Source organism: Pelecanus crispus, chromosome 5 (genome assembly GCF_030463565.1).
Source record: "Pelecanus crispus isolate bPelCri1 chromosome 5, bPelCri1.pri, whole genome shotgun sequence".
Classification (NCBI taxonomy): domain Eukaryota; kingdom Metazoa; phylum Chordata; class Aves; order Pelecaniformes; family Pelecanidae; genus Pelecanus; species Pelecanus crispus.
The window spans coordinates 76840035-76850365 of record NC_134647.1 but is presented as its reverse complement, the minus strand read 5'-3'; the positions used below and the strand labels follow the sequence as shown (position 1 = coordinate 76850365).

General features: G+C 45.9%; 1 protein-coding gene across 1 annotated transcript; it reads left to right on the top strand.

The window, feature by feature from the left end:
• The first annotated feature begins 453 nt into the window (after positions 1–453).
• On the top strand, positions 454–8659 carry LPAR3 (lysophosphatidic acid receptor 3). Its single transcript, XM_009489907.2, has 2 exons — positions 454–1189; positions 8310–8659. Exons 1-2 carry the CDS (start codon positions 454–456, stop codon positions 8657–8659), a joined length of 1086 nt encoding a protein of 361 aa, XP_009488182.1.
• The last annotated feature ends 1672 nt before the right edge of the window (positions 8660–10331 follow it).

Genomic DNA, 10331 nt, shown 5'->3' with positions numbered 1-10331 from the left:
GATGGGGCTGTGGCTCAAACATGGGATTTCACAGCAAGAATGCCTTGGCTGTTGCTCCGATTTTCTTTGTGACCTCCAGAAAGTCACTTTTAACCTCTTAAATTCCACCTTGTTGCCTGTACAGTATGACTGCTAGTGCAAAGGGACTGTGCTGGGGTTTTGTAAGCAGGTAAGTATTTTAAAAATTCCTGATTCATCCAAGCATCATGCACTGCAGTCCTCCAGTGGACAGAGTTTCTTCTTCTGCATTAACTGTGTACAATATGAATTTTTACCTAAGGCCTCCAGATATATACCCTCTCATGTCCCTGTCCCATCACCTTCCCCCGCTCCCCCCCCCCCCAAAAAAAGCTGTTAGATACGGTGATTGAAGCAAGGACCAAATGTTGCTTTTTAATCCTCCTTTCTTTTTTCCCTTCCACCCTTCCTAGGATGCAGGGGCTTTAATCCAGGATGAATGAATGCTACTATGATAAGCGCATGGACTTTTTCTATAACAAGACAAACACTGACACAGTAGACGATTGGACAGGGCCAAAGCTTATTGTTGTTCTGTGTTTTGGGACATTTTTCTGCCTCTTCATTTTCATTTCAAATTCATTGGTCATAGCAGCTGTGGTCAAGAACAAGAGGTTTCATTTTCCCTTTTATTATCTCCTGGCCAACTTAGCTGCTGCAGACTTTTTTGCTGGAATTGCCTATGTCTTCTTGATGTTCAACACTGGCCCGGTGTCCAAGACATTAACTGTTAACCGCTGGTTTTTGCGTCAGGGTCTTCTGGACACCAGCCTGACAGCTTCCCTGGTGAATCTCCTCGTCATAGCTGTTGAGCGGCACATGTCGATAATGCGGATGAAGATCCACAGTAATCTCACGAAGAAGAGAGTCACCTTTTTAATTATATCGATTTGGGCCATTGCTATTTTCATGGGTGCTGTTCCTACCCTGGGTTGGAACTGCCTCTGTGACATTACTGCCTGCTCATCCCTGGCACCAATTTACAGCAGAAGTTACCTGGTGTTCTGGAGTGTCTTAAACCTGGTTGTCTTCTTCATTATGGTGGTGGTTTACATAAGAATCTACATGTACGTCCAGAGGAAAACTAACGTCTTGTCATCACACACTACTGGATCCATTAGCCGTAGGAGAACCCCTGTGAAGCTTATGAAGACTGTCATGACTCTCTTAGGTAAGAGACTACAGACCATGGTGTGCAAGGCTGGCAGTGCCAATGAATGGGTTTGTGTGTTGGTTTGGTTTTGCTTGGGGGTTTTGAGTTTTTTTGTTTTGGGTTTGTTGGGGTTTTTTTTTAACCAAAACAAAAAACCTCAACCCCCTAAACCAAACCAAAAAAACCCCCTCACTGAACTTTTAAGTGCTGGAGGCATTTAGACTTCTGTCTGCTTTAGGTAGTGAAATAAGTGTTGCACCATGCAGAAATGTGCAGTAGAGGACTGGTCAACACATAGAAAAGTCTCTCTGTTCTGTAGGCAGCTCGTTAGAAAACACACATTATCTACAGTTTGGGTTTTTTTGGGGGGTGGGGAGGAGGAATACAAAATCACTTTGGAAGAACGTTTGTGAAGATTCACAGCTACCTAGTAGAACATTTTCAAAATAATGTTCTCCAATATCTGCACAAGGCCACGAATCCTATGGCTGGATGTGGATAGTTTTCTTTGCACTTCTTCCTCTTGGCTGTTTCCTAAACACACTAACTTATTCCCCCTGGAAATGCATCTTCCTCAGGGAAAGGAGAGGATGCCTGGTGGGTCTGCAACTTTGACAGAGATTTGCTTTGCAAGGGGAGCATTCATCTTCATTCTGTGAAGACTGCATAGTGCAAAATACTTTCAGATGATGATACAGTATGGCCTTGGATCTCTAGATCATAACATGAGATTTGACCTGGACTCTGCCCTAGGGACACTGTTGATATTTGGGCAGCTCAGAACACTTATTCAGCTAGTTGTGATATTGCTGCTTATTAAATTAGAGATGCATAGAGTGGATGATTGGTTGTTGGAACAAAATACTAGGTGTTGCAGTCAATTTTCCCCAGGAAGACTTGAATCTGAGCGAGGTGTTTTCTGGAAGCCAGGCATCACATGAGCGTGGCTCACGCAGCTCGCTGCAGGTGGAACTGGGGGGACACTGGGACACTTGTGAAGCTGGGCTCAGGTGCTGGGGGACTCTAAAACCACAAATAGGGCTTTACCACTCTGACAGCTGTTCTGTTGTTGTCTGAGCCAGCACAAGAAAGCTGGAGCTTTTTGGAAAGCTGGTGTCCATGTATACCTGGGACATAGTTGTGTCGTACTGCTGCATGGTAGTACTAGAGAGCTCTGGGACAAAAGTGTCACTTTTTTCATGGAGGTAGGAGTTGCCAGGGGAGGAAGTTCAGGCTGGGGACACTTTCTTCCCCTTGTGGTCTATGGATGCTGTTTGCACAGTCTGGTATCTGGTTCTTCTTTCACATCCCCGCACCCTCTACTCCCCCCAAAAAATAGCGATGCAGTATACAACACCTTTGTCTACAAAATGATGTTTTAAAATGCTTTAGCAGCTGAGATGAGTTAAACTTTGCAGTGCCTGACCTTGGAAAAGACAGTGGACAGTGGTTCAAGCGAGTACAAGGTTCTCACTTACACTCCTGTGTCTTCTGAAGTTGGCTTGTCCGCTGCCGGAGCCTTTCCCTTCTAAATCCCTCCCCAGTTGTCCTTCCTTTTCTTCCCTTGATTTTATGGCACCTATAGAGAGACAATACGGCGGTTGTTCCTGTCCCTGCCTTGACTTCCAGGGATAAGATTCCATCTTCTGCCCGGCCTGAAGCTCTTGTGCAGTGAAACTTAAACCATCCACTTGGAAGGAGGAAATCCCTGCAGAAAAACTGTGAATTGTTCCAAATATGATCCTGCGCTCATGCATAAACATTGGGTAGATTGTAGTTAACTGCTACATTGGAAAGAGACAAAAGAAAAAGGCTTTTAAAAAGTAGTTCTCTGAGCATTTCTATTGAAGGCAGAACTGCAGGCTGCTTTCTGGGAAGTCACATAAAAGTCATCGTGCACAGCCTTGTCTAATTTATATGTATGTTTATATAGTTAATATTACTTTGGTTTTGTATAAGCCAACGTTGGGGGATGCTGTGAGTGTTGGAATGGCACTGTTAGCTCTGGGTGCCACCCGTGCGTGTTTGCAGGTCAGAGCGGAGAGGCGGTCTGCGTGCCGGGGGCACGCCTGGCCGGCTGATGTGGGCGTCGGAAGGACGGTGGTGGTGTCTCCCGTTTGCTAAGCCTTCGCAGTCCTTTAGCCTGTGGCACATCTTCTGTGCTCACCACAGTCGTGCTGCTGTGTGGAAATAAACCCCACTTTAAACTTCATTTTCAACTTATTTCTTTTACTAGGGAGAGGGGCCTTAGGACTATGGGTTGATTTAAAGACCAGCATTAGCTTTCTCTTACTCGCAAAATATGGCTTTTCAGCCATATTTTCAGATTAAACTATAATTCGGGCAAAGCATTTAATGATATTGCATGCTGGGCCAGGCAAACTTAACTTAGAAAGCCTGAGTGCTGCTTTAGAGATCATAGTTTTGTATATTTACTTTGTCAGTCAGAAACAAAACTAAAACAGAGCCTGCTTCCAAAGAAGTCGAATTTGTGCATGTGTTGCCGGGTGCAAGATCTACCCCAAACACCTGTGTCAGAGGAAGTGTATCTTGGCGTGTTCCTTCATATCAGTTCTCCAAATTGTCACTCTGAGAGGCTTTTTATAAATGTTTATTTCTAGGAATGAGAATTTATTTTTTTAAAACAGTTTGAAATGTGCATTCCTGGCCAAATCATTCGAGCACACTGTGCAAAATGTATTAGAAACTGAATAGCACGTTTTCTGGGCTTTCCAATTACCGAAGGAGTCACCAAGTGACCACAGTGATTCTTCCAAACTTCTGCTTACATCTACTGATGCAACAACCTACAGCTATACGCAGCACACGGATTTTGCCCAAGGCCGTTATTTTTAATGGCTTGTTCCAAAACATCTGAAAATGCTTTTGGAGTACACGCCTGATACGGTCTTAACTAAAAGCGATTCCAAGATGCTCTGTTGCTGGATGAAACATGATGAAAAACTGAGTTCCTGTTAACATGCTGGGTTGGTTTCATGGGAGGTTCAGGACAAAACCCTGTTGCCCCGCTGCTGTGTGGAGGGAGGCGGGGTGCTGCTGGCATGGTGCTCCTCCTGTCTGCCTCCACCGCCCTCCTTGGGGAGGCTGGGCCTGTGGCTGGCTGCCCCTCCAGCAAACATCGCTGTCCTCTCTGGGTGTTCTCCTCCTGCGGTTAAGAGTTGGGGGAATTTGGGTTTCGGTGTGACTTCATGGTGATCGCAGCTGCAGGTGGCTTTTTGCACCAGCCTTTGGCCTTGGACGGCCCCTTCCAGAGGCTGGGGCTCAGGTCCCTGTCATCTGCCTCTTCCTGCCATAACCCCTGAAGTGGTCCGTCACAGGGTAGGAGCCAAGGCTTTCCCTTTGGCATGCCGAACTGTAGAAAGTTATCTGGTTGGAACTAGAACATATGAAACCTAGCAAAAGGGGCTAAAATCCTCTTAGGCTGAGCTTGTGGCATAGTCCTGGCTAAGCCTGCGGCTGTAGCTTTGAAGAAGGCTGGCCGCAGGTGTGCGGGTATGCGATTTTCAGGTGGTGTGCATGTGGTAGCTCATCTGGGCTTGGCAGTGGGATTCCTGCTGAAATAGCAGCTTTGCAGCGGATGATTTTCAGTTTCAGTGAATTTATAGTTTAATTGGTAACTTGCTGTTTTAACTCGGGCGCACATGTGGCAAAGGCAACTGGAAGCTACTGCACTCTTTTTTTTTTTTTTTTTTTCTCAGTGTTGGCATGCTCGGGGACGGCTTTGATGCGCAGAGTTTTGTGGCATGATGCTGCCGAAGCATCAGTAGTGCTTCCAGGTACACAGGAATTCACTTTCGAGCAGAGATGATGTAATCTATGAGAAAATCCATGTTTAAATCTAATGGAAAAATCCTCAAACTAACCTTGAGGTATTGTGACATCTGATTTCCCATAATCCGGTGGGAAGACTCTTCTGATCCATGTTGCAGCCAGGCTATATTTCATGTCACTTCTGTGAATTTTAGTTAATTAAATTAAATTCTTTTTGGAATGTGACACTCTGTCAGGGAGAGGAGCTCCTGCGGGACAAAACGTCTGCAAACAACAAAATTGCCAAAGGGCTAAGACAAAGGTATGTATTTATGCTTAACCATGGTTCGCTCTGAAAGCTCTGTGGTAAAAATAGCAAAATCCGAGCAAGGCTGCAAGTCTGAGCCATGCCTCGCTTTCTTCTCTGCGGTGCTAAGAGCAGGGTGTGAATTGCTTGTGTTGCCTCTGTGCACAGCAAAATGTATTTTTGATGGAGTCAAAGCAACAGCCTTGTGAAAGCATTAGCCAGTAACTCTGACACTGTCACCGCATTGCCCCTGTCCTTGTCTTCAATCGTGGGGCAGGGGAAATGTGCAGAGAGATGTCTGCAGATGCCTTTTATCTTCCCTTTTGCTACTGAAACCTTTTAGGGTTTTGCCTGTATAGGTAGACATGGATGTGCCCTAGGAGTTCATGGACTAATCCTGCGGGCAGTCATGGGGTTTTGTTTGAAGGAGAGATTTCTGTGTCTTTTGTTAAATGTTGCGTTGGGGTCTGTTTCCTCTCCTGCTGATTTCCATGAAAGCAGGGTTGGACCTTGCATGCTTTATGGTGCAAGTGGTCAAAATGCTTTCAGTGCTCGCTCTGAGGCGGGTTTGTTACCGTCTTAATTTCTGCATGGAGCTGGTGTGTTGGCGACTTTGCCAGTGACCCTTGGTGGCTCGCAAAAGCTCTCTGTGCAAATACTTACTGAGACACGCAGCTAGACACCAGACTGTTGTCTGGGTGGTCTGGTTCCAGTGCTTGTTAAACAGGCGGGATTTGCTGGTGAGCCCCAGGGCAATAAATCAGTACAGTGTCTTCTCCGTTGTAGACTGTAAGAGAGAGTTGGTGTCACAACTGCTTACTCAGCACGCTGGAGCCAAACCAGTGTGTAGCATAGAGACTGACCAGAGAAAACAAGTGTTGCGGTAGCAGCTTGCAGCTCCTGATGCCAGTGGGCAGTGGAGGAATGTTACTGATGTTAACCAGTATCTCAAAAGTAACACCATGAAATTAGTACTTAGCATCACAAAAATCTTGGTACCAGCAGAGAAGAAAACGCAGTTTCTGAAGGAGGTGGTCTCTTCCCTTTCTGTTCCGTACAGTGTCGCCTGGAACATAGTAAACCAATTGGTTGGATTTTGTCTGGACTCCAGGAGCATAGACTTGCAGCAAGATCCATGGTACCTCGTCCTGGATACATTTTTCAGCAATCCTAATGCTTACTAAATCACATGAATTCACTTTACATGCCGTTATGGCCTGCCCATCGAAGGGCACAGCGTCCATTAAAATCCTCGATGGGGAGAAGTGTCCAGTGCTGCCGAAACCAGCCCGAGCGCACGGCGCAGCCGATGGGATGCCTGGGGTGCTGCCGAGTCCTGGCTCTGGGGCTGCCTGGGTCCTGCCGTGAGCCCTGCTGCCCTCTCACTACTTGCTTGTGCAGCTCAGATATAGGAAAACCAGCGGCTTTAAAAGAACGAGCTGGACTTGCTTTCCCTACCAAAACTGTTGAACAGATACCAACACCCCCAGGAGGGCTTTTTAGCATGTAGCTGCTATCATCCTTAATTATTTGATTATTTTTTTGAAGCTCCAAAAAAGGGGAGAAACTCTGCTGTTTATAAATGATTGGAATTTCCTCCGTACGTTGTTCAAACTGTGACAGTTGTGCAGAGTTGTAATTTTCTATTTCTGTATGTCAGACAGCAATTGTGGCTTGTGCTAAGTTAGTATTATCATGCGTACGGCTACTCCTTCCTTGGGCTCCAGGCGAGGGATGACAGGCTGCGGTGCCGGGGGGAGGCAGGAGGGCAGACGGGGCAGTTCAGGACCTCTCCCAAGCTCGCGGCCGAGGGCTGCGTTTGGTCACGATGTTCCCCCTGCCCACACCCCTGCCTTTATGGTGGGGATGCGCGGTAACACGGAAAGATGCAAACACAACCTTGAACTTCCTTCTAAGCTGTTGTCTTCACTCTGTGAAAGATCTCTTCTCCCTTATTTCCTCCCCCCCCCCTTTTTTTTTTTTTTTTTTTGAGGGGCTGGTGGGAAAGGAGTGTGTTGTCCTACTTTGTCTCTTTCAGCTTTTATTGTCACCTTGTGTCTCGCTTCTTCCTCACAGGGGCTGCTGTCATTCCTGCCTTGCAGCTGAAACATGAGGAGAACTCTGCTGCTCCTGGGCTTGTTCTGTGGTTTCTTGCTATGTTTTGAGGAAATGCCTCTTTTGCAGAGTTGTCTTGTTCCCCCATCACTACTTACTTCTTCATCCTTTTTGTCGTCTTTTTTTTTTTTTTATTCTGTTTGCTTCATTTCTTTGCCCTGACTGCTACATCCTTTGGTTCATCTTCACTAACTCATCTATTTGTTTCTTTCTCTGTTTTCATTTACAACTGAATTTGTTTCCTGGGTCCGAGTTGTTGGGTCTCAAGTAGCTGGCACGCACGGCCTGGGCAGGAGCAGCGGAGAGAGGTGGGCTGCTGCTCCGCCGGGGAGCCGGCAGCGCTTGTGTGTCGCAGACAGCGGCGTGCATCCTACACTAGCTGTGGGGTTTCCAGCCAGGATGTGTTTAAATTATGTGACTCTTGTTTTATGAATTGGGCAGCGTGCCCGTGGCTCTGCAGAGTCAGCTGCAGTGTGACAGGAGACGTGTCTCTTCTTTGGATCATCCTGTGGCAGTGGAAGTGGGCTGCCTGGTATCTTCTCCTCCAGCATACGAGAGAGAGATGGAGAGGGTCTGCGTTCAGAGCGCCAGTTCTCTGCTTGTTCATGCTCCAGAGCTCTTGTTTATCTGTTGGTGTGGACAAATCGCTGTTGTGATGACCTTTCCCCACTTGTGTTTGAGCTGACACTGTCAGCAGCTGGATTCTTGCTCCCTGCAGCCTTCTGACAGCTGCCCTTGCCTTGTGCTTAGGGCTTGGCAGAGAGGCTGTAGTAGATATAATTTTGCTACTGTCATTAGAATTTTGTCCTTTCCTGCTTTTATCATTTTTGTGTAGAATTTTGATGAACCAAATCTTGTAAGATGCAAAAAACCCCCAAACCCCTAGCAGTTTGAAGTCGTCTGTTTGGTTGGGGTTTTTTTTTTTTTTGTCTCCTTTATTTCTAGGTGCCTTTGTTGTCTGCTGGACCCCAGGCCTGGTCGTCTTACTGCTCGATGGTCTGAACTGCACCTACTGTGGGATTCAGAATGTTAAAAGGTGGTTTCTTCTCCTGGCCCTGATGAACTCTGTCATGAATCCAATAATTTATTCATACAAAGATCATGAGATGTGGGGTACCATGAAAAGGATGATTTGCTGCTCCTCTGAGGATAAGAGCCAGGACAGATGCTCGTCGCGGATGCCCTCGACAGTTCTCTGCAGGAGCACGGATACCTCGGGGCACTACATTGAAGATGGCATTATTCAAGGGACAATTTGTGGAAAAGGAGATCTTGGTGACAAAGGAAACTCCTGAGCTATTCAAGGGACTGACTTGGCTGGAAAAGGAGAGGGGGAAGGGAGAGGTTTTGTAAGAGAAGATTGACTGGCAAAGCTAGTAAACAATATATCCACTTTGTTCCAGAGCCTAAACTCCAGTGTTAACAAAAGTTCTTATAAATAATTGCCTGATGGAAAAACACTTTGTAATGAAGAAAACTTTCTGTGCTGCCGTCTTTCTCCTTTTTTTTTTTTTTTTCTTCTTTTAAGTACATGAAATTGTTTTTTTTGTATGAATGGAATAAATACAACCGGAGACTTCTTGTGCATGGAAACAAAATGTAAGCAATGTAGTGAGACCCTCCTTAAGCTCCTACGAGAGGATAAACCTGCCTCCCTGTGCAGGCTTGGCATTCGTTGAGTATTTGTGCTTTGAACAGCGGAGGATAGGATTGTAGGCTTGGTTGGACAGACTTGTGACCTGTTTTCTCGGTTTATGAAGTTCATGAAATAGTTCATGCTTACCTTCTCTCTTCCCCCTCCTTACCTTGCTTTCAAGATAGGTAGTTTGATGGTTTATTAAAGCCATGCCAGGAACCTGGCTGTGATGGGAAGCCCAGACCAGACACCAGCGTGCGTGAGTGTGTCTGACCATGGATTGTCAGGATCTGAGAGTACAAAAAGCACAAAAGCCATTATTACTTCCATAGTGGGGTGAATGCTGCAATGAGATACATTGCACTCTGCTGCTGCTGTGTAGGCAGACGTTGAGGGTGGATTAACAGAAGAGCAGTGCGGCTGCATTCACTATGCTTATTTCTTACTTCCCCAGATAACGTCAAATGGGTGTGCTCACCCCTCTTTAACTGCTATGCCACTGAGAGAAATGAAATCTAAAACTCTGTTTTAAGAGGGTGAACTTTTGAGGGAAGTTTAAATATACATATATACAAGTTCAATCAAGCTATTTAAAATAGAAATTAACTTACAGGAAAAAAGCCTGAAAGCAACCTAAACCCCTACAAGAGTACAGTGTGCATTGATTGTCTGACCTTGTCTGGACCACATTTAACCTCTGATTTGCAAGCAGATCTTACTGGAAGGTACTTGAGGAAGAGGCCATGAAACTGCAAGCAATGAAGGGCTTTCAGCATTGTGACTAATCAAGTCTAGTGTCGATGCAGCCACAGCCCAAAAAGCTGAAGTTTTGTCTTACGGAGTGTGCTGTAATGGAGGATCCAGCAATTTAAAGCTCTAGGGTACTCTAAAAACCTGGCTCCTGCTGTCTGGTTTCAACAGCAGTGAGCTCCCTGCTACCTGTCCTAGTTTCAAGAGGAGTTACCTGTGGTGTGTCCTACAGGAAGCCTAATCCCTGGTATTAAAGCAGGTGACCATGATCAGAGGTCACTTTGGAAAGTTTTCAAAGTTTTGACCACTTGGAATTGTTGGAGAACACCACCAAGAGCATATTGTATGAGGCTGAAAGATAAAGACCAGCTGTGGTTTGGGCAAATTTTTCCTTTGATGCAACATGCATGTGGATATCTGGACTGCGTTAGTTAAACCAGAACCAGCGCTTGGCTCAAAGACCAAGTTGTAGTTTTGTAGAAGGCACAGGGGGATTTTGTAGCAGACCTTAGCTTACGAACACAGCAAGCATGTGTTCAGAGAGCTCTCCCATAACATGAGTTACCTTGTAGGGATATGAC

What these genes read in the sequence shown, in the direction of transcription:
- LPAR3 (XM_009489907.2), top strand. Translation starts at nt 454, where the DNA reads ATGAATGAATGCTACTATGATAAGCGCATGGACTTTTTCTATAACAAG. An exon ending in GACTGTCATGACTCTCTTAG is followed by an intron (nt 1,190 to 8,309) that starts GTAAGAGACTAC and finishes CTTTATTTCTAG; the next exon opens with GTGCCTTTGTTGTCTGCTGG.